Genomic DNA, 25502 nt, shown 5'->3' on the forward strand with positions numbered 1-25502 from the left:
CATCAATTTTCATTTGTGTTGTCCATCGCTGCAGAAAGTAATATAAGGCAGCAGTATACTATGAAAAATTCATCGTAGGATGGCAAGATGATGCAGTGTTACATTGTTACGGCATCAGGAGATCGACAGTATTTCTGTTGTGAAAGAAATAAAAATAAGAAAACTTAGCCCTCTCATTCCGTTTGAAATCTGCTGGCCAAAATCAAGGACCACATGGGCACTTCCAGATGCAACCACTTTCGAAAATACTTCATAGGCGGCTGAGTGTAAAACGGGTATACAGGTTTATTACGTGTGGGGATGCAAGGGGGAAAAATAAGTGTAGCAGGAAATTTCATTGAAGGTTATATAATTTGCTACATATCGAAGCACCTTATTCTATAAATAGCTGAATACTGTAAGTATTTAAAATTCTAACACAAATAGTTCTCTAGACAGATACGAGGACTATTCGGAAAGTAAGGCACGATAGGTCTCGAAATGGAAACCACAGTGAAAATCATAACTATTTTAGTTGCAATGGTTAGCTGCACCTTCCAGTTACTTCTCTACACAGTCGCTGCTCAGACTTTGACATCTGTCGTAGCGTTGTACGAACTTTAGTACCCGATTTTAAGACCAACGAATATCTAATTTTAGGTTTTCCATGGTTTCCCTGAATCCGATCAGATTAGTAGTGATGTGGTTTTCATTTAAAGCTCCAAGATACATTTCCTAATTTCTCTTGTCCAATCAGAGCTTGTGGTCCGTTTATAATCACTTTATCGTTGAAGAGATATTAACCCGCAGTGTTTTTGCTATTCTTTTCAGTATGCAGAGGTTGATAAACAGACGAGATCGGCGTAAGAATAAGTAACATTGTATAAAAGCAGTTGGGAAAGTACTGGTGTTATGTGACCTACAACGAGAATATAGCTGTGTAGAAGAAGCACAATAGATCCAGCGAGTAATTACTAAAGACACTCACCCATTAAACTGAGGATGTGGGATCTGTTCCGTGACCAGAACCTCTTGCTCGGTGCCTTCATCTGTGCTCATGTCGTAGTCTCCAGCAACCGCCTGAAAACACAGGAACAAAGCACTCGTGCTAATGTCCTCTCATCAATTTGTTTTATAATTACATTAGAGATTAAAAAGTAGGGTAGTTTCCAAATGTGATTGATTTGGATGGTTTACAAGGAACAGCTTCAAGGAAGCAGTGGAAGAAATGGGCACCATGAGAGATGAAAGAAAAGAAAACAGTTGACAGGGTACTGGAGAAAGAATAAAAGTAATAGCTGCCCAAACGCAATGCTTAGCTGACATGTTACGAAAGAACAGCAAAACACCAATGCTGTGTGGAGCACGATGTTCTGAATATCTAGTAAGTATTCAGTACAGTTAAGAAAAATTGTGAATTTAATTCCCTCTCCCGCTTCCTCCACGAGCCACCCTATAAAGAATTTCCTCGTTCATTTGTATTACTACGCTCTTCGATCGCCACTAACTATATGTGTTTCGTACATTCATACAAACTGTGTCACGTTCAGAACAACAACTTCTACAGTATCCAGTCACATTAATGATACCACCTGTCAAGAACCTGAATAATCGCCTTTTACAGTACGGTCCGCTGCAAGGCGTGCCGGAAGAGAGTCATTGACGTTTACGAAGATACCGTCATGGATGTGGGGCCACGCCAAATCCAGTGCTTTGGCCAGCTGCATTAGGTTCTCCTTTGAGGACCGATGGCGCGAGCAACCCGGTCGAGGTGGTATCACAGATTCTTGACTGGACCTAAACCCGTGTACTTATGTGGTCAACGGTGTACGAAAAACTCATCTTGGTGCTCTTCAAATCACGCACGTACACTGAGACTGTGTGAGGCTTTCATTATCCTGCTCGTAGATGCTATCGTGTCGATGAAAATGAAACTGCATGGAGGAGTTGACGTGGTCCCCAAGGATGGATACGTATTTGTATTGATCCTTTGTGCGTTCCAGAATGACGAGATCATACAGGGAATGTCTTCCAGCCTGGACCCGTCCGACGATTGTTGCACTGTGCTTGCTTTCAGACGTTTCGCGCTATACACGTCAATAACTCTCTGCCTGATGGGGCAAAAAAAACGTGAATCATCTGTAAAAGCCAGCTGTCGCCATTCAGTGGACCTCGAGTTGCGGAACTGACATGCAAGTTCCAACCTTCGTCTCCGATGAGCAGCAGTCAGCAAGAGTGCATGACCCAGGCTCCGGCTGCGGATACAGATAGACAGCAATGTTCGCTGAACGCTCGTTGAAGAGACACTGTTGGCAGCCCCTTGGTGTCCACGTCTATTCGCCTGTACTCATCCCCGCAACCGTCGTTCCCTCCAGTCATCTGTGATGAACCACTGCTGCCTCGGCGCCGATTTTGGGTAGCACCATTTCGCCGTCCTGGGTATACTTTAACCATGGCGGGACGTGCACGGTTTACAAACTTATCCGTTTCGGAAATGCTTCCAGCCTTGGCCTGAGAGCCAATTATTATGCCCTTTTGGACGTCAGACAAATCGCTCTGTTTCCGCATTAGAAGAATGACTGCACTGTTAATCGAATCCCCCTGACTTGTTTTATATACTCTCCACTACTAGTGCTGCCATCTGTCGTTTTTGAGTGCACGTTGACGATGAACATAGGCGATTATCACACTCATGTCACTGGAACGTGTGTGATGGGTTTCGTATGACGGCAGCACAGAGTGTTTATTTGATGGTTGCGGCGTTATGAACAAAGCGGTCACTGCGTAGGAGTTGTGATGGCGTTGATTCCTCCTATCACCTTCTAAGGAGCCCTGATATTGTGAACTGGAGAAGTACAGGGTATGGCAAATAAAAGTGGCCCGGAAGAGTGGATAAGGTTAGACGCGAATGTAAACATATAACCACATCCCGTGACTCGCACACGACGTGTACTCCCGCCACGTGATCCACACGAGTTTAGAGCGTAGTGCAGGCTGTGTCAGTGTGAGTGGAGCAGTGCAAAGGGGACGATGGAACTCCCAGTGGAGCCGTGGGTGTTCGTGGAGGAAAAATTATGTGACAACAAATTTGTGGAAACTGTGTGGTCAGTTTTTTGCTGAGAACTTTAAGTTGTTCAAGCGCTAACAAAGACTGTCATGCAACGCTTAGTCCAAAAATGTCATTAGACAGGATTTGATTTGATTAAGTCGAAAACATTCCCAAATGTGCCCTTACGCCAGAAAATGTACTAAGAGATGAATGTTGGTCACGTTTATCATCTTCTACTGTCATGTTAGTACTTTCCTCTGCTATGTTTTCTTGTACCCTGGAACTCTGCTCTCAGGGCCGTTTTTGTCTGTACACAGAACTAATTGTAGGGAGATATTCAGGAAAGTATATTTTACGAGTGTTATTTCGAAATTAAGAAACGATAGGTCGCGAAATGGAAAATACAATGAAAATCTGATGAAGCTTAGAACAGATGCGCCTGCCGATCGCATCATGTCGCTCTTTCCAGTTCTGAGCTCACAGCAAGAACGTAAAGATGGTTAGAAATTAACATCTCCCGCCAAATATGAGGGTCTGGCGAAAGATTTCGCCTGAAGCTGTGCATTCCACATAGCATAACTGTCATGTGGTTCGTTGCACACGGCAATTCTCGGCTGCACTGTACAGAGGCAATGAAGATGCTTCTGCAGCGTTTTTGATGGGAAGTGTTTGATCGCCCCCAATACAGTCCGTAATTGACTACCACTGAGGTTCATGTCTGCTCAAATGAACCGCTGGCTATGAATACAATAATTTGACGCAGACAACGAGCTGCAGTCCAGAGTAGAAAATTGCCGAAAAGCACTGTCAGCTGTCTTCTATAACGAAGCAATTGAAAAGTTCGTACAACGCTACGACAGATGTCAAAGTCTGAGCAGCGACTGTGTAGACAAGTAACTGGAAGGTGCAGCTAACCGTTGCAAACAAAACAGTTATGATTTTCACTGTGGTTTCCATTTCGAGACCTATCGTGCCTTACTTTCCGAATAGTCCTCGTATCTGTATAGAGAACTATTTGTAGTGAGATATTCAGGAAAGTGAGCAAATCGTCACTGCAGTGAATCTACGCAAAGACTGACAAGAAAACCCTTGGGTGCAGGGTTACAAGTTTATTGATGCTCATTTCAAGTGCTGTGTTAAGAGTTATGACAGGAAAAATATTAGCTGTTAATGACTCTCCACGCGCATTACGAGTGTGACAGAAAATGAGTATGCGGGAGGACTAGAGATCAGCCTTCGATGGGATGTATTTGTATGTATCACATTTCACAAAATGTACTTTGTCCACATTCAAGAAGGGCTGTAAACAAACCATTAACTTGCACCATGAACACCGAATTGAAAATGGCGCGCCACAGTGAACACAAACGTTTGCATCATCAAGATCGAAGGCGAACACCTCGGGAGTTACACAATGTGCACGACGTACGAATGGGTATTCCCTCTTAACGAATGCATACAGAATCATATTTGTGTAACGGGATGATGAGGACTGATGGAATGTGATGGCATTCGACTGAATCCGAAACACTCTGTCGTGGAGGTTATCGTGAAACTGGCTGTCCTTTAAGGCGTATCTGGGATAGTATCTTTTATAGGCACGAAAAAAAAAAAAAAACATCCAAAGACTGAATTTGTCCAGTGGTTCCAGGTGGTATAAACTGCAATGTCACACGCTTTTTAGGACGCATAGATTTCTCCAAAGCAGTATGATTTTTATACGCGGACCAGGAAGGAAGGAAAAGCAAGCTATGGACCAAAAGCACTGCTCACATCATAGCTGTATTTTTGCCACTCTCGCTTGCTGTCATGTAAATATTCGCTACTATACTTGCAAGGTCACGCACATGAGAAAGAGTTGTAGGAGGGTGAGCACCTCTAACTTCTCGCTGCACAATAAATAACTTTCCAGGCAATCTACCATCCAGTTTAACAGTCGGCCTAAGTGTACATGTATACGTTAATGCACTGATGTTAGCTGATCCTGATACAACTGTCTTGGTACCTCTATTTTCCAAGGATCCATACATACGCACTTCCTGTTCAAACCTAGATTCGTTGGAGTTGAAATAAATTCCTTACTAGCGAAGGAATCAGTGTGTTTATCTCATCTACAAGTCTTTGCGACCTCGGATCCAAGAGGTTTCTTTTGAGATAAATTTCTTCAGTTATTTTGGTGAAATGGGGAGCTAACATGAAGATAATACAATGCTTAACCTAAACATTAGCACCAGTTGCTGAAGAGCCTTTTGGAAACAAACGAGATTCGGTTTTTTGAGATGGTGATTAAATTATTATTAGGTATACTTTTTTACTTTTGACACAATCACTTTTTTAAGACAGTCATAAGCGATTTCTGACTACAATGGCCATCTTCTGGTACTGTGGGTGGAATTTAGTGCATTAGTGTTCAGTTGAGAACGCGTGGGCACTTGTTAGCCAGATGCCACCCATAGCATCAGAAGAGGCCATTATACACCGATACCTGCTTACCAGTGTGTTGTCCGGCAATTTGAACGCAACACAGGGACGATTCTGCATGGCATGGTTTCGACAAGTCCTTGGTAGGTTTGCAGAGCCATGTGGCAGCAGATGTCTATGCATAGATAACGTATTTCCCGTCAATTACGTGCCGGTGGTTTGTGGTCACGAAGATGAAACCCGATGGCGTCCCTGTGTGTTACATTGGGCTCGTATCAGGTGAATTTGGTGCCCAAGACATCAAAGTAAAGTTACTACCGTTCTCCTCAATCCAATGTAGCACTAATCTGACCTTGTGACACGGATAGTTATGCTGACTGGAGACGCCGTGGTCATCAGAGGAGACGGGAAGTATGAAGGGATGCAGGTGAACTGCATGTAGTCGACAGCTGTGATGGTGCGTTCGACTGCCACCACTCGTCACGTGGAAGCACAGATGAATGTCCTCCATAGCATAGTACTGGCCTCCACAGTTCGGTGTCCGTGATGCAATGTAAGTATACATCAGCCTTTCGCCTGGGTGACACTGTGGTTTAAAGAGAACTATGATTCATCCGACCAGGTGACACGTTACCGTTAACCCGCTGTCCAGTTTCGATCATCCCTTGCCCAATGAAATCGTAACTGGCAATGTCATTGGGTCACCACGGGAAGGGGTAGGTGTTGTCTGCTGCAGAGCCCTATGCTCGTGTGCCCAAACGGTGTGCTACGAAAGAATTTTACCTGCACCAGCATTCTCTGTGCTCGGATCTGCTACACATCGCAGCATGTCCTGTATTACAGAAGAGAATTTGTACGAATATCACAAGAGTTCCACGGTGAAAAGGATCTACACCTATGTGATATCTGTTCAATAGTATATTACGATACAGATGTGTTATATGAACCGTTCGATTCCATTCATATTAGAATAATATTCCTTGAAAACTGCAAAATTTATTTTCGTTATGAATGTTTTCGGGACTACACTGTCTGAAAAAAAAATCCTAACATCAAAAAAGAATGTAGAGTAATGAAATTTCGAGAATACGTTTGCCTACGTAATATGTAGAGCATTTTGGGTACAACAGAGGTATGTGGCCAAGCGTTAACCTGTTGTAAAATACCTCTCGAACACTGTTCATGAATGGCAGTACAATAGACAGAGTCACCACAGTGACATACAAATTTGCAGTCAGGGTGCGTAGGATGAACAAGAGAGTGCTCCTGCTGTCATACAAAATCACACCCCAGACAAGAATTCCAGCCGGTCGGAGTGACCGATCGGTTCTAGGCACTACAGTCTTGAACCGAGCGACCGCTACGGTCGCAGATTCGAATCCTGCCTCGGGCATAGATCTGTGTGATGTCCTTGGGTTAGTTAGGTTTTAGTAGTTCTAAGTTCGAGGGGACTGGTGACCTCAGTAGTTAAGTCCCATAGTGCTCAGAGCCATTTGAACCATTTTGAACCATAATTTCCTGTACAGTTCCAGTGTGTGCTGGCAGGAAGACAGACTGGTCCTAGGCCCTCAACTGGCCTCCTTCTAACCAAGCACGGCCGTCACTGACGCCTAGGGAGAACCACCTTTCATCAGAAAATAAAAATACTTCTACCCCGACTTCCAATTAGCTCTCGCTACACACCTCTGAAGTCACAAATGGCGGTAGTTTCGGGTCAGTTGAATGTATGCTGTACGACGTCTGGCTCGGACCTATCCTTGAAGTAACATATTTGTAACCGTTCGTTGTGATATTGTAGTGCCAACTGCTGCTCCACATGCATTATAATGGGTCAGAGCCCTACGCGGAACACGATGGTCTTCCCTCTCGGTAGCGTCGCGTGGCCATTTGGAACCCGCCAAGAATCCAGTACAGCCTTTATTTCTTCCGAACTAAATACGAAAGAATGGACCAGATGTTGCTTAAATTCAAAGAAATAAAGATTTATACTAAATAAATTAACAAGAGAAAGAACAGATCCCTCCCCCCAGCCTCCCACCGACCTGCCGGGGTACACAAATCAGGTCTCTGGTTAAAGGTCAAGAAAAAAGTTGCGAAATTTACAAGAATGCAAAATCCCGAAGATTAGAAAATTTTTACAAACGATAGAAATTTAGCGCTAACATCAATGCAAGATACTTTTAATAGTTTCCACATCGAAACTCTGTTTCGAAATCTGGCAAAGAGATTCTGTAGTACGTAAAGTGCACCAGCATCAAGATACAATCAATATCTTCACTGCGTTACGGCGAAGGTAATGTTACCGATGACAGTGTCACTAAAGCAGAGTTACTACACTACTGGCGATTAAAATTGCTACACCACGAAGATGACGTGCTACAGACGCGAAATGTAACCGACAGGAAGAAGATGCTGTGATATGCAAATGATAAGCTTTTCAGACCATTCACACAAGGTTGGCTCCGGTGGCGACACCTACAACGTGCTGATATGAGGAAAGCTTCCAGCCGATTTCTCATACACAAACAGCAGTTGACCGGCGTTGCCCGGTGAAATGTTGTTGTGATGCCTCGTGTAAGGAGGAGAGATGCGTACCATCACGTTTCCGACTTTGACAAAGGTCGGATTGTAGCCTATTGCGATTGCGGTTTATCGTATCGCGACATTGCTGCTCGCGTTGGTTAGCAGAATATGGAATCGGTGGGTTCAAGAGGGTAATACGGAACACCGTGCTGGATCCCAACGGCCTCGTATCACTATCAGTCGAGATGACAGGCATCTTATCGCCATGGCTGTAACGGATCGTGCAGCCACGTTTCGATCCCTGAGTCAACAGATGGAGACGCTTGCAAGACAACAACCATCTGCACGAACAGTTCGACGACCTTTGCAGCAGCAGGGACTGTCAGCTCGGAGACCATGCCTACGGTTACCCTTGACGCTGCATCACAGACAGGAGCGCCTGCGATGGTGTACTCAACGACGAACCTGATTGCACGAATGGCAAAACGTCAATTTTTCGGATGAATCCATATTCTGTTTACTGCATCATGATGGTCACATCCGTGTTTGGCGACATCGCGGTGAACGCACATTGGAAGCGTGTATTCGTCATCGCCATACAGGCGGATCACCCGGCGTGATGGTATGGGGTGCCACTCGTTACACGTCTCGGTCACCTCTTGTTCGCATTGACGGCACTTTGAACCCTGGACGTTACATTTCAGATGTGTTACGACACATGGCTCTACCCTTCATTCGAAGCCGGCCAGTGCAGCCGAGCTGTTCTAGGCGCTTCAGTCTGGAAGCGCGCGATCGCTACGGTCGCAGGTTCGAATCCTGCCTCGGGCATGTATGTGTGTGATGTCCTTAGGTTAGTTAGGTTTAAGTAGTCCTAAGTTCTAGGGGACTGATGACCTCAGATGTCGAGTCCCATAGTGCTCAGAGCCATTTGAACCATTTCAACCTTCATTCGATCCCTGTGAAACACTACATTTCAGCAGGAAAATGCATGACCGCATGTTGCAGGTCCTGTACGGACCTTCCTGGATACAGAAAATGTTCGCCTGATGCCCTGACCAGCACATTTTCCAGATCTCTCACCAACTGAAACCTCTGGTCAATGGTGGCCGAGCAACTGGCTCGTCACAATACGCCAGTCACTACTCTTGATGAACTGTGGTATCGTGTTGAAGCTGCATGGGCAGCTGTACTTGTTCACGCCTTCCAAGCTCTGTTTGACTCAATGCCCAGGCGTATCGAGGCCGTTATTACGATCAGAGGTGATTGTTCTGGGTACTGATTTCTCAGGATCTATGCACCCAAACTGCGTCAGTTCTAGTATAATATATTTGTCCAATGAATAGCCGTTTATCATCTGCATTTCTTCTTGGTGTAGCAATGTTAATGCCGGTAATGTAAATAAAGTTTTCTGATATTCCTTCACCAACGAATACGCAGTAAGTATTCCAGAATTCTAATGAAGAACTCCTGCCAATATTAGTAAATTCGGATATCTTCAGTGTAGCGAAGCAGCTTAAATCACTTAATAAAGGCAAGTCATCTGGTCTGGATTGTAGACCAGCTTGATTGTCCTGAACACCGGTGTTAGCAATCACGTACAGTGGCTACATTCAGGCCAGATTTTCCTGCAGTATAGCAGAAGGAGCATCCAGCTTTCGTAGTCATACAGCAGGATCTAGTTTAAACTCACTGAGATGTTGATAAAGTCATCTTTGTCGCCTTAAATGCATTTTTGACAAATATCAACTGACCACGTTCAATCTTAGAGACAGGCTCAAGATCGTTACAGCGTGTATTTAAAGCAAACCCGATTTGCATCCGCACAGTGGCACTAATAGTACCACTCTTATACGACTGTCATGAAGTTGAATAGACAGCATCTTTTAGATGTAGAAACACGGCTACCAAATTCCGTTTATGTCACATAACTTCTTTTTGGTGTTGCGATTTGTTTTCTGTCAGTGTATCATGATATTATATCAACTGAAATTTCACTTATCGTACTGTATTTCTCTCCATTATACGTTGAAACTCCGTTCCTTTACATTTACACTCTATCTCTGGAAACGTGAATTGTCATATGAAATCACATTTGTTACTTTTCCCAGTTATCGGGCCGGCCGAAGTGGCCGCGCGGTTCTGGCACTGCAGTCTGGAGCCGCGAGACCGCTACGGTCGCAGGTTCGAATCCTGCCTCGGGCATGGATGTGTGTGATGTCCTTAGGTTAGTTAGGTTTAACTAGTTCTAAGTTCTAGGGGACTAATGACCTCAGCAGTTGAGTCCCATAGTGCTCAGAGCCATTTGAACCATTTGACCCAGTTATCGGCGAAAAAAACGCATTTTTGACGAAACACAAAGTATTAAAAATGTCTTATAGAAATCGTCTTTATGATTAAGAAATCACTAATTATTTACAAGCCATATTTGTATTTCGAAAGTATTTTGTACATAAAAGTTATCGCATTTTGTCTGCATTGACAACTATGAAATTCTTCGTTCTCTTGAAATATATGCTGTTTCTTGCCGTCGTAAATTATGAAAAATCAGTTGAAAGAGAGTCTGAGTGAAGCATTCGTGAGGAACGGACTCGGCGACTCAAGTCACTAACTTGTCTGCATTGTAACTCTCAAAAATTATTAATTGAAAATTCGACGGTATTACACACTGTTTCACCCAAGAACTGTTCCAATTTCGATCAGTGTGAAATAAATGAAGAGTTGATTTTAAAAGGTGTATCGTTTAAGAATATTACAAATTTTACCAGTCACACTACTTGGAAAGGGTCCAAAACGTCATTATTGACATTATTGTTTAGTGAAAGCATTACAACGCATCACCGCCATCAGGAAAGATATTTTGTTCATAAAGATGTCAACTACAACAACAATTTCAAGATGAGTATAATTCTGTAACATTTTTACTGCAACAAACAACATAAGTGCTGCCTACCTGCAATCCGTTTTTCAAATTGAATTGCCTACAGTCAACAAACAGAACAGTCATAAAAACTAAATTTTAGTCCAGTTCATTATCTTGTTGTTTTATGTACTGTGGAAACCAGTTTTATTAGGACGGACAGATGAAGACGTTTATAGAAAGGAAAACCAACAGATGGAAGTGAATATATATATAAATGTCTAACTCGACCCTTTTTCCAGACAGTGTGGAGAACTGGGACAATATAAGGCGCAACTAAAAAATGGGAACTATGGTATTTTAATAGCAGTTTCGTTTCGAGGAAGGCTCACTCCAACTACATGTCCAACCAGAACTGTATTGGTTTCGAAACAGTACTTTTATAAGGGCGTGGTGTATTTGGATAAGTAAAATTACTCATCTTAGTTATAACTGGTGAAGTTATGAGGGAGTGCGTAGGACGGATAAATATTTTAATATCAGTTGAAGTAAATTCCTTTTTATATGCAGATATCTATCCCCCCACTTCATCGTGACTATTACCGCCTACAGGAAACGACATCTCTCTCGAATCTTGTGTATTGGGTAGTGAGATGACAGCTACTCTTTAACCGTTAACCTGTGGTGCACACCCTGTCGCCATGTGTAACTACAAGCTATAGAGCTGAGAGGCAGCTACATTGATCACAATTCCTAGTTGACGCAGGGTTCCGCAACTTACTTGATGTATGTACTTACGTAGTAGTACCCCGATGAAAACACGCAGTGGGCGGCTGACAGGATGGCCGTTGTGGTGATGATGGAACCACCACAGTTGTGGAAGCGAACACCGTCCCGCACCAGTTGCAGGGAAGCGATGTACGGAAACTGGCCTACGACACAAGAGCAACAGTGTCCATAGACCTTTACCTTTCCTTTCCTTCACTGTTATCTGGCACTTCTGTGTTCCACTTCATAAGCGGCAATGGACTACCATAAAAAAATGATCTGCTCCTCGAATCCTGATTACGACAGTTGGTTATCACAGTGCAATTCTGCCCGATATTTTTAGAGCTAAGGAACGACTTCTTTATCAATGAGAACCTTGCAATGATCAAAATTTGCTCCAAATTAGAAGGCAATTATCCACATAAGAGCATAAATACATAAACGTCCTTCAGAGGAAATCGTCGACTTTGACCCTACGGTAAGGTAGTGAGGACCATATTGTGCATCTCAGAATATATACACATGGTCCATACTAAGAGACATGGAAATCTACAACTGATAATAAAAGTATTTTAAGCAAGGAAATAGTTACAGAGTTTAATGAAGAGCACCACAATAGTGATGCGATGAAACAGATTAATGTTATAAAGCCCGGCCGGCCGGAGTGGCCGAGCGGTTCTAGGCGCTTCAATCTGGAACTGCGCGACCGCTACGGTCGCTGGTTCGAATCCTGCCTCAGGCATGGATGTATGTGATGTCCTTAGGTTAGTTAGGTTTAAGTAGCTCTAAGTTCTAGGGGACTGATGACCTCAGATGTTAAGTCCCATAGTACTCAGAGCCATTTGAACCATTTATTGTTATAAAGCGACTTATTCAAATTCTCCCTCCAAGACTATACTGCTCTACCTCTAGAAGCAAAATAACAAACGCTAAGTTGATAAAAATAAAAAAGATATAATACACTAAAATAATCTTCAGTTATATATCAGATGCACGGTGTTATAAGTGCAAATTGAGATACTTTTTATACGTCGTACAGCAATATGCACAGGCATCAGAGTGTTGGTTGTTTTTTCTCTACGTTGGCCAGTCTTCCCACAAACATGTCACAAAGCTTAGGAACTGAAGTTTTCTGCATGGTTATTAACCGCATCACTAACTGGACTACACTTGTCGCTTTAGACTTACTGTTTTGCGTCCACACATCCACGCTTCAACATCTGACCGGCTGTCCAGAGGAAAATAAGCTTTATGGTTTGCTGTTACAGCATGTACTTGCAGTCACTAACCAACCTAAAAACATACGACTTGCAATAGCTATAATTATTAGTCTGCAAATGACGTCAGTAGTGATATAATGTTGTTCAGTACTGTGCGCTCAGTCAGCAGTACAAATGTCTGTACGTATACCCATCAAACCCTGTGTATGAACAGAAATTTTTAAAAAGTTGCCTAACCGTCCACAGTTATTAACACCTGAGACTATGCCGTGCAGTAGAAGTGAAACACGAAGAAAAAAAGGGAAGTTATTCGTACCGCTATTGAGACGCTGTAACTGAATAAAACGGCTGTTCACCAGGTGTTACAAGCCACTTTGTGAGTTGAATGACTGAACAATAGTAATAATCTTCGTCTTCATAAAACAATCCACGGTGACAAAAAATGAAGTTTCATAACTGACAGTACACGATTTAAATGAATTTTGGAAACTCTGTTTCAGATAAAAAAATCTATACCTGCAGTTGCAACACTCTAGGAAAGCACAAAATGGATTTCTCTCTTTCGTACAGGACAAATTCTGTTACTACATTATGTGTTTATCCCATCACAGATAATGTACTTACAGTGACATGTAGCAGTGTTCATTTCATAAAACAAAAACCTGATATTTCATTGGGCATTCAGACCAATGATACACTTCTACAGAGTGTAAGATTGTTCAAGTGAAAATAAGTAATGTAAAATGGTTAATTTTTGTAGCCATTCGTCAGCTACTATCACTACGTCGTTTATCTGGAATAAGGATTAGTTGTGTTGTAGAGTAACGTCGCCTTTTGCAAGCTATCAGCGGCCTGAGTCTCGTAACACGTAAGGTAGACGCTAGGGACTGGTCAAGCGGCCGAGCAGATAAGGACAAGTCGGATGAAATTCCTGCAATGCTAGAGGTGGAGCGACGGTGGTTTAGTCTGCCGGCAAAGAGGTGCTTGTAAAATGGATACGGCGAGCAATGGATACTGCAGGATACTACGAAATTACGCAAGAAATCACAGAAATATCACATCAAATACCAGAGTCCGTTATGGTGATCACGACACTGAGGACCGTGTATTGCCATTTTATGAATAATTGTGCCTTATCAATTGCGGAAGTTGCGTCATCATAGTAGGTGAACGATATTACTTAAACCCTTTAATAGCGTAAATCCTCTGAGTAATATTTACAGTATGGGTCTTAGACGATAACTGAGGCCACATAATGCTATCTACTGTACAGAATTGTATAACGATCTGGTGATTGCAAATTAGGCACTTGCGTCAGAACTAAGTCTCCTCCACATATACATTTATAATTAACGTAGTATGTTGTACCTTGAACCATTCCCAATTTATCGCCGGCCGGGGTGACCGAGCGGTTCTAGGCGCTACGGTCTAGAATCGCGCGACTGCTACGGTCGCTGGTTCGAATCCTGCCTCGGGCATGGATGTGTGTGATGTCCTTAGGTTAATTAGGTTTAAGTAGTTCTAAGTTCTAGGGGACTGATGACCTCAGAAGTTAAGTCCCATAGTGCTCGGAGCAATTTGAACCATTTATTTTGAACCCAATTTATCAGTAAAGCGTTTGAATTGTTTTGTTGATTAACTGACTAAATGTTCACTTGGCTTGTAATAAAGAAGTATGTCACATAAATGCAGCACTACTTATGTAAATTCTAACAACACCTTTTGAAAGAGCTCAAAGAGAAACTTTGATTGAGCAGGCCTAATTTTATTATTAACTGTTTATTTGTGGTCGCTTCCTAGTTGTAAAAGTTGAAGATGTGTGTGCACAGTTTACATTTAAACTATTTGTTTAGATCTGTGATGAGGTGGGGCTGTACAGCTATCAAATAATTGTGAAACTTCATTGTGGATTAACATTAGCTGTTTACTTTTATGCCCAATGATACCGGTTACGCTTAACAGACCATTATCAAGCCGAAACCTACCGAACAAACTAAGCCCTTAAAGTGCACAGCTCACAATATGCTGACAAAATAACAAGTTTGGCGTTAAATAGCTTAGAAATTACTTACAAAGCCTAACAAGCTTGTCAGTATCACATTTCAAGTGAACAACTTCCAAGTAGGTAGAAAAACATAGCTTATGTTGCAATAAACAATCTCCAAAAGACACAGGTATGTAGGAGACGCACACAAGACGCTCATACATTTCAGACTAAATAAAATTCTAATGGAGTCGCAATAAGAAAAAGGAAAAGTCCAAAGGCAAATTGCTATGAACCTTGGATAAAGATGGTAAGAGAGTGTCTGTAAACGAAACATGTATACATATCACAGACGCAAGTGAAATCTTTGGAGTATTTTGGAGTGCATCGATTTAACAACGATGTAAACATTAAAGTGGCTTAACGAAAAATGTACATAACAAATGATATCAGCAAAGCATAATCAAAAAAATACATTCAGTGAAGTGACATGTGTACTAAAGGAAAGTTTCACAAAACATGCAATGCCAGATTAATAAAAAGTAAATAAGAAAAAACGAATTAACCTTCATTAAGGTTATGTATAATAAATAAGTGAATTTGAGGGATCCAGTGTTTTTTTATCATATCAATCAAATGCACATGTAAACAATAAGGTCTTAAACAGTGTAATCATAACAATCGTTCATATGATGAAAGGATTTTCTATCACATCGATCTTTCCATAATGTAAGTAGTCGCGTAGCTATCGGAATACGTGTTACGTTAACATTGTCAGAATAGGCAACTTATTAAGGGATGCTGTACATAAGCAGATGTTAAAAAAATGAACAATAAAGCATCATATAATAACTTATGAAGTTCTGTCACATAAATAAAACGTGAATATCAGAAGGACAGAAATTGTATGTAAATGTTACAATATAAATTGGACATTTATTTACAGAAAAATTAGATACACTATGAAATACAGACATGGGAAAGGGGAGAGAGCGATGTGCTGTGACTGAAATGTCTAATCGTTAGGAATATACGTTATGCAAAGAAAGATAAGCTTACCAAGGAACATGAAATGTTTTAAAACATAAGGGTATGCGTGCTGCAGGGGATTGGGCGAAAGACGAGGTGGAGGAAGTGTAATGGAGAAGAAGACACATATAAGTAACATATCTACATCTGCATTTATACTCCGCAAGCCACCCAACAGTGTGTGGCGGAGGGCACTTTACGTGCCACTGTTATTACCTCCCTTTCCTGTTCCAGCCGCTTATGGTTCGCGGGAGGAACGATTGCCGGAAAGCCTCCGTGCGCGCTCGAATCTCTCTAATTTTACATTCATGATCTCCTCGGGAGGTATAAGTAGGGGGAAGCAATATATTCGATACCTCATCCAGAAACGCACCCTCTCGAATCCTGGACAGCAAGCTACACCGCGATACAGAGCACCTCTCTTGCAGAGTCAGCCACCTGAGTTTGCCAAACATCTCCGTAACGCTATCACGCTTACCAAATAACCGTGTGACGAAACGCGCCGCTCTTCTTTGGAGGCTCCTATTAATTTGTTATCATATAAGATCATTAATTGCTCATTTTTGATCTACGGTGAGGGCAGTGGGTCAAGAAAGCAATAATACAATAAATAACAACAGGTTGCAAACATACTGCAGCGTTAAGCCAAACAATTCCTTTTTTTAAAGAGTTGTAGAAACAATAACAGACAGTAAAGGTACAATCAACTTTGACATTGAACATACTTACTTAGCTAACTGGTTAAGAGAAAGGAGGGATACATGATAGTGTACTACAATACGCTGTGCTTATAATAAGATTCGTTAACATGCAGTACTAAATCCATAATTATAAAAGTATGTCATCACAGTTGCAACAAATGCAAACGTAAAGAAATAATTATTTTAGAAAAAGAAGCAGATATCGTATATATAGAGTGCTGTCTTATAATCTGTACTTTTATACACCTGCCAAAAACTGCATAACTAATTATTCCAGGAGCACCTCTGAAATTGATTATAACATTTATGTACTAAAAAGATGATTGTCAGCTCATTACATTAACCAGAAATTATTAGAAGTGGACTGGGTTGTCTATAGGAAGGTAGGGATCGAAGGAAAAGAGGGACTTGGCTTACTATCAGATCAATATGCTTATATAAACTATGCTAGCCCACAGTAAATGCAGCTAAGTTCAAAAGCAAACCTGTAATGGATAAAGAATGGGGGAGACGCCGATGCTATGATGGGTGACAGGGACACAGAAGAAACTGATAGGATAGGAAGGAGAAACGGGTACAAATCGTGGAGGCATTAAGAAAGGTATAGGAAGGAACGTACCAAAAATCATTATATCATAGCAAAATCGTTTTACGCATAACAAGTACTGGCTCGTTTATTTGGTGAGTATGCTCCTTAGACCTGGTATTTAACTTCCATGTAGTTTGTCCTACACAGAATTTGTTACAATGCGAAAAATTAATTCTAGCACTTCCTCAAATCCAACCGTAATAATTCTTTTTATAAACAGTATTAAAATTAAGTTGTTAAAAATACATCAAATAAAAGTATTTCATAAAAATCAAATATTAAAAGAAAGACGACACCAGGAGTCTCTTATATACAGTAGTGTTTACCAAAAATGTATTTACTTCATGCTAACTATTTCATAAATGTATCTGAAATCATATGAAACATTTAAGGATTACCATGAGGACAGTCAATGAATAGTTTTAACAGGAATTTAAAAAAAAATTAGTGGAAGTGTACAAAGGAAAGAGGAGGGGGGCAATGGAGGGCGGTAGTACGTTACCAGAAGGTTGTTATTTCTTCAATGAAATGTTCGCAAAAATTTTCCATTAACTCCTTACATTTCAATTCTTTATGCACTTTCAAAATTTGGTACCAGTGCTGTTCTGAACCGAAATAGATTGCAATACCTTCCAAAATGATCATTAGTTGGCCCTTTTCAATTTTACGTAGTAAATTCACGCTGTCAGAAATGTTACATGTATAAAAAAATGGCTCTGAGCACTATGGGACTCAACTGCTGAGGTCATTAGTCCCCTAGAACTTAGAACTAGTTAAACCTAACTAACCTAAGGACATCACAAACATCCATGCCCGAGGCAGGATTAGAACCTGCGACCGTGGCGGTCTTGCGGTTCCAGGCTGCAGCGCCTTTAACCGCACGGCCACTTCGGCCGGCTGTTACATGTATAGCAAGGGCTGATTGTTGTCTTACTGTCTGTTATGGTTGATGATTGCTACAACGTCAAACGAAAAAAACTACAAAGAACGAAAGTCTAGCTTGAAGGGGGAAACCTGATGGCGCTATGGTTGGTCCGCTAGATGGAGCTGCCATAGGACAAACGGATATCAACTGCGTTATTTTTAAATAGGAACTCCCATTTTTTATTTAATATTCGTGTGGTATATAAAGAAATATGAATGTTTTAGTTGGACCACTATTTTCACTTTGTGGTAGATGGCGCTGTAATAGTCACAAACATATGGCTCACAATTCTAGACGAACAATTGGCAACAGGTAAGTTTTTTAAAATAAAATACAGAACGTAGGTACGTTTGAACATTATATTTCCGTTGTTCGAATGTGATACATGTACCTTTGTGAACTTATCATTTCTGAGAACGCATGCTGTTACAGCGTGATTACCTGTAAATACCACATTAATGCAATAAATGCTCAAAATGAAGTCCGTCAACCTCAATGCATTCGGCAATACGTGTAACGACAATCCTCTCAACAGCGAGTAGGTTGCCTTCCGTAATGTTCGCACATGCATTGACAATGCGCTGACGCATGTTGTCAGGCGGTGTCGATGGATCACGATAGCAAATATCCATCAACTTTCCCCATAGAAAGAAATCCGCGGACGTCAGATCCGGTGAACGTGCGGGCCATGGAATGGTGAGTCGACGACCAATCCACCTGTCATGAAATATGCTCTTCAATACCGCTTCAACCGCACGCGAGCTGTGTGCCGGACATCCATCATGTAGGAAGTACATCGCCATTCTGTCATGCAGTGAAACATCTTGTAATAACATCGGTAGAACATTACGTAGGAAATCAGCATACATTGCATCATTTAGATTGCCATCGATAAAATGGGGACAGTTACCCTTCCTCCCATTATGCCGCACCATACATTAACCCGCCAAGGTCGCTGATGTTCCACTTGTCGAAGCCATCGTGGATTTTCAGTTGCCCAATAGTGCATATTATGCCGGCTTACGTTGCCGCTGTTGGTGAATGACGCTTCGTCGCTAAATAGCACGCGTGAAAAAAAATCTGTCATCGTCCCGTAATTTCTCTTGTGCCCAATGGCAGAACTGTACAAGACGTTCAAAGTCGTCGCCATGCAATTCCTAGTGCATAGAAATATGGTGCAGGTGCAATCGATGTTGATGTAGCATTCTCAACACTGACGTTTTTGAGATTCCCGATTATCGTGCAATTTGTCTGCTACTGACGTGCAGATTAGCCGCGACTGAAGCTAAAACACCTACTTGGGCATAATCATTTGTTTGCAGGTCGTGGGTGACGTTTCACATGTGGCTGAACACTTCCTGTTTCGTTAAATAACGTAACTATCCGGCGTACGGTCCGGACACTTGGATGATGTCGTCCAGGATACCGAGCACCATACATATCACACGCCGGTTGGGCATTTTGCTCACAATGGCCATAAATCAACATGATTTCGACCTTTTCCGCAATTGGTAAACGGTCCATTTTAACACGGGTAATGTATCACGAAGCAAATACCGTCCGCACTGGCGGAATGTTAAGTGATAGCACGTACTTATACATTTGTGACTATTACAGCGCCATGTATCACAAAGTGAAAAAAGTGGTCCAACTGAAACATTCATATTTCTTTATGTACTAGGCGAATATGTAATAAAAAATGGGGGTTCCCATTTAAAAAACGCAGTTGATATCCGTTTGACGTATGGCAGCGTCATCTAGCGGGCCAACAACAGCGCCATCTGGTTTTCCCCTTCAAGCTAGACGAGTTTCGTTCTTTGTAGTTTTTTCGTTTGATGCTTATTTCATGATATAATTGGCACGGTTACTATCAATAGACCACCCTGTATACTTCTTGAGAAGCTTGTATGTTTTTCCATAACATAAATCCCTACGATTAAATATTTCAATCACAGCACTACGCCTCATGGGAAAATCACAATGTTTTGAGGTGGAAGCGTTGCCGTCTTGTAGTGTAGAATTATATAGTGGAGCTCACCCTTAGTGGCGTCATGTCCTCCGAAGATGCGTCCCTTAGCGACTGCCCAGCCGCGGGTTGGTCCTGTGTGCGGTAAACGCCGTATGGGTAGCGTCGCTCCTGTGGGCAGAATAACAAACGTGTGACACCGTGCTCAGTCCTGCTGATATGAGAAACTGACTACAACCGCTCTCCTGTCTACGCACCCAGTACGCACGTCGCCAGAACCAAAGTTAGGAGTGTTTGTCGCAGCATTCTGAAATCCTTCAACCCTGATACGGATCGACGCAGTGCTTTTTATATGTATATTCCCTCCTGCTCACCAGACACGCAAGTAGCCAGATAGTGAAAATGGTTATCTCTCCTTTTTTAATACTCATCAGACGCAGTTCATGGTTGACGTCAGTTGTCATTAACGATCTCTTCTCACAGCCATTGACGAAAGAATAATACCCTATCAGTATTACTTTCGGGAGGTTACGACATACTCAGGTGTTCGTTTTGAGACACTATCAGTCAGCCTGAGAAAACGTTTGGCATTACTGCATGAAATGATGGAGCCGCCCGTTGTGGCCGAGCGGTTCTAGGTGCTTCAGTCCGGAACCGCGCTGCTGCTACTGTCGCAGGTTCAAATCCTGCCTCGGGCATTGATGTGTGTGCTGTCCTTAGGTTAGTTAGGTTCAAGTAGTTCTAAATCTAGGGGACTGATGGTCTCAGATGTTAAGTCCCATAGCGCTCAGAGCCATTTTTAAATTGATAGAGAATTATACTTGTTTGACAACTGGGAGTACATTTAAGGAATTTCGCTGAATATTTATGGTATTTGAGACAGGAGTAAAGAGACGGCATTGAAACTTGACATGAAATTGTTAACATTCTAAGGAGTAAAATACGAGTGATTTACACTTGACCTAAATAAAGAGGAAAACAAAAAAACTTAGCAACTACTGTACATAAACGAAATCTCTTCGTGTTCGAGGGTTTGAAACACTTTCTGACAAAAGATCTCTCTTCTAAACAAGTTCCTTGAAAGGAAAAAGAGTGCTGCTTCGCACTCTGAGACAGATGCGTTGTTTTATAGACATTTGAATGCAGATCATCTCCACAGAAAGTTTCCACGTTTTGGATCGCGAGTCCAAATGCTTTCGTATTGTTAAGGGGAGACATAAATCATTCTTCTTTTCCATAGCGTTTATCCCGTCTAGTACGGGGCCCGCCTGATCAGCATTTGATAAATTTTATTTTGTTACTTTAAGTTTATGGTGTGTGACGTCACACTCGTAACGGCCACCTGAGGGAAGTCGGGTGGCTTTGACCGTATAAATTCGGTTCTGTGTATTATCCTACTTTAACTGCTTGTGTATGAAATCGTCTGAAGTGGAATTTAGGGAATAGTCCAATACGTACAAAAACGAGCCTGCGAAACCTCCTACAAGCCACACTTAGGCTTCAGGTGTAACGATCCACGGTCGTTAATCCGCCGCAAGAAATAGATCCGAATCCGGCCCATACACTGCTGTCCATCCAACATACAGCACCAAGATGGATCAGAGACATCACAGCCAAATTGATATGGGAACAAACATCACATGGTTGAAAATACAGCCTCGTGTGAAGTGAGGAAAATGATGGCATCAATATTGAGTTTTGTCGCCATTGCTGTTTATAACCGCTGCTATACGCCTCGGTATTGAATCAGATAGGCCCTCGATGTGTTGTTCGGTTATAGTAGTCCATGCTGCTTCCACATATTACCAAAGTTGATCTGGTGTAGCAACAATTACCGACCAGACGTTTTCGATAGGTGAGAGGGGAGAACAGGGAGGCCATGGCATCAGTGCAATCGTATGAGCGACAAAAAAGCCTTGAACATTGCGTACCACGAGTTATCGCGCGCTGTCCAGTTGCAAAGTGGCCGTCGGCACGCTCCGAAGTTATGGGAGGCTCCAAAACGTCAGAGATGTAAACAACAGGCCCCAACACTTCAGAGATGTAAGAAATGGCTCTGAGCGCTATGGGACTTAACATCGATGGTCATCAGTCCCCTAGAACTTAGAACTACTTAAACCTAACTAACCTACGGACAGCACACAACAGCCAGCCATCACGAGGCAGATAAAATCCCTGACCCCGCTGGGAATCGAACCCGGGAACCCGGGCGTGGGAAGCGAGAACGCTACCGCACGACCACGAGATGCGGGCTCAGAGATGTAACCCCGGCTGGCTAGTGTGCCGGCAGTTCGTACTAGAGGGGTGCGGGAGTGGAATCTGTACTACCCCAAACCATAATACTGGCTACAGGATCGGTATGGCGATGAATAAGGCCACAGTTCAACAGTCTCTCACCACAGTGTCGCCAGACTCTAATCCGACCATCATGGTGGTGCAGGCAGAATCGGGATTCACCGGTAAAAACAATGTCTTTCCATTCGGTTGTCCATGTCCGTCGTTCATCGCACCATTGCCGGTGCAAACGCCTATGGCGTTGACTCATTGGTAAACTCAGCGATCTAATCCGACCATCATGGTGGTGCAGGCAGAATCGGGATTCACCGGTAAAAACAATGTCTTTCCATTCGGTTGTCCTTGTCCGTCGTTCATCGCACCATTGCCGGTGCAAACGCCTATGGCGTTGACTCATTGGTAAACTCAGCGATGGACGCCTTGCGCAAACGACTCGAATGGCAAGCGCGGATACTGCTTGTTGCGCAACAGACCGAGTTTGTTGTGATGTAGCAAAGTGATCCATAACTGCCATGCGCACAATATGCCTGACATCAGTGTAGTGGTGCAACGAGGTGGATGCAATCGGTCCCTTCGGTCCGTCATCCCCTCCTGCACCCAGTGATTACATATCCCCATCACAGTTGCTTGCTTTCCTCCAACATGATCACCGATTTCTCTGAAGGACAATAAACATTCCCTATAGGCTACTGTTGCTCCTCGGTCGAACTCCAAAACGTTCTCGAAACATGCTCTTGTCTTCAACGACGCACACTCAAGCTGCTTACGCCAGACAACCGCACGAAAGAAAAACTCCAGTAGGTCCACCGGACTCCTGTTCCCCTTTTATATAGTGCTGGCGCCCGTGATGTGGGCCCGCGCTGAGATGCTTATGGACGCTTCCTTCAGGGTATGCGTTTCAGGTGGCCAGGAGTGTATCTCTGTTCCGACATCTAGCGCACTGCGCATTATGCTATCCAAGCAGGTCAAAGAGAGCTATAAATTTTGCTTGCGTGGGAATCTACAGGGTCTTATAAAAGAATACATTGTCCGTTGTAGCGTGTATTGTGTTTTATTAAAGTTGTGCTATTAGCTGATTTCGGCCGTGAGCAATAAACGAACGTTGAAAAGCGTCACGTCTGCATAGATCGTCATGTATAAATAAAGCATTCCGCAAGTGACATTAACGTAATTAGATTTACAGTGTAATGGCATTACTTACATTTGCTATGTTATGTATTAAATATCGTGTTCATCTGATAGTAAAAACAGACGTCGCACATAAAGTGCTGCAGTCTGACAATTAAAACAGCTGTTACGATGTTGTCAAAGATCGTCGAAACATCGTAATTGTTGTTTTAGTTATCAGACTGCAGGACTTTATGTTACGATGGAGTGTTTTGACGCATGTGACATAAAAGAATGTGATGAACACGATATTTAACACATGAAATATCAAATTTAAGTATGTTATTCCCCTGAAATCTGGTTACATTAATGTGAGTTGCGGAATACTTTATTTATACATGACGTTCTATGCAGACTTGTAACACTATTCCACACTGGTTAATTTTAGGTGCTTAATAATGGTTCACGACCGAAATTAGTCTATAGCACGATTCTAATGAAGCGCAATACACGCTACAACGGACTATATATTCGTTTGTTAGAGCTATAAATAGGGGCAGGAATTCTTAAAGTCTTTAAATCGTATCACTAAGAAATTGTCGTTTATAACGAAGGTCTCGGGCAAAAGTGGAAGCTGCTCTATTACATCTGTAATGACGTATTCTTCAGACCAAAAGAGGACACTCTCCATATTACGGCAGAGCGTTTGACACGCCACGTCCCGATGTGATTAGGTTCCGACACCACAGAACAATTTCAAATATCTGTATCGTCTTCAGTTTACCCAATACGAAGTTCGCTTCCGATCTTTTCTAAGACAGTGGCTGAGTTCGACTTCATTGACAACTTTTTAATGCTTACCAGGTCACGGCAGTATGCAATACAGCATGTTGTGGCTCCTCTTTCGATAACGTTAACGAATTCTTCCTGAATCTTTTTTCATGTATGGAGAAGTACAGTTCTCCAATATGAAATTAAAAGCTTTAGTAATTGGCCATAAAGGGCATAATATGTATAATAATAAACCCCATACACTATTTTCGTTCGTGGTCTTTTTTGCAATTATGTGTTTTTTACCAGCCCACCCCCCCCACCCAGAACTAAATGTCATGAGGCTGAAGAAGCAGCAGAAAACAGTAGAATTACTTTGAGAAATTTGTCCTTTTAAATCGCTAACCTCAAGTATCCCAGAAGTTAAAGAAAGGAACATCATGTTAAATTTTCGTTAAGCTTTATTGCCTGCATAAGTGGCTCATTATTATCAGTTTGTAAGCACTGAGGCACTCTGGGATGTGTCCAAAGTGCGAGACCTTTAGCAGACCTAGTGTAATTTTAGTTTTGTCTCTGTATAAAAAAACTAAGTTCATCCAGTGTTGTTTTATAAATCAACCTGTTGTAATGTTTAGTTCCAGTATCGCAATTTTATTACAATTCAAGATTCGTCAACCAAATTAACTCACTGCGCGCAGCACAGAACTGTACGTGATTCTGAAAGGCTGATGAAGAGCGAACGAAACAAGAATTGTGTTATACATTCCAGTTACCACAATGACCTTAATATAAATCTGTGTCAACATCCACATGATTACTCTGAAATGCACACTTAAGTGCTTTTTAGAGGGTTCACTGAATAACTGGTGCACCTCGTCAGTGATCGCCTTTTCTACAAGATTTTTCATGTGTTGGTTCCCATTTAGATAATTTGTAATTGTAACCCCAAGACCTATAACTGAATTCACAGCCTTTGAAATTTTGTGATTATTATGTACTCACATGGAAGACCTCATATTTTGTATCGTTTACTGTCATTTACCACTCTTCGCATTATACAGATACCTTGTCTAAATTATGCTGAACTTCTTTCCTTTCTTTTTCTTTTGTTCTGATAACTTTAATGACAGCGTCCACTGGAAATAATGTAATGTGGCTTCTCAGACTGTTTCCTAATCATTTATATAGATTTATATCTATATAGGGTCTATGATAGCTCCTTGAGGAACCCTAGATATCACACCTGTTTCTCTCGACTACGAATTGTGACCTTTCTGACAGGAAATCAAGAATCCATCGCACAGTCGAGAGGCTCATC

At 42.1% G+C, this 25502-nt stretch overlaps 1 protein-coding gene across 1 annotated transcript in view; it reads right to left on the reverse strand.

The window, feature by feature from the left end:
* The window catches only part of LOC124776070 (trypsin-1-like), a 114714-nt gene that overhangs the window by 13151 nt on the left and 76061 nt on the right, over positions 1–25502 (reverse strand). Inside the window, exons 8-9 of the mRNA XM_047250913.1 lie at positions 20084–20182; positions 968–1059 (exon numbers count right to left, since the gene is read on the reverse strand). Of these exons, the coding sequence (XP_047106869.1) occupies positions 968–1059; positions 20084–20182 (191 nt within the window). The remainder of the gene's footprint in view (positions 1–967; positions 1060–20083; positions 20183–25502) is intronic.

Source organism: Schistocerca piceifrons, chromosome 2 (genome assembly GCF_021461385.2).
Source record: "Schistocerca piceifrons isolate TAMUIC-IGC-003096 chromosome 2, iqSchPice1.1, whole genome shotgun sequence".
NCBI classification, from domain to species: Eukaryota; Metazoa; Arthropoda; class Insecta; order Orthoptera; family Acrididae; genus Schistocerca; species Schistocerca piceifrons.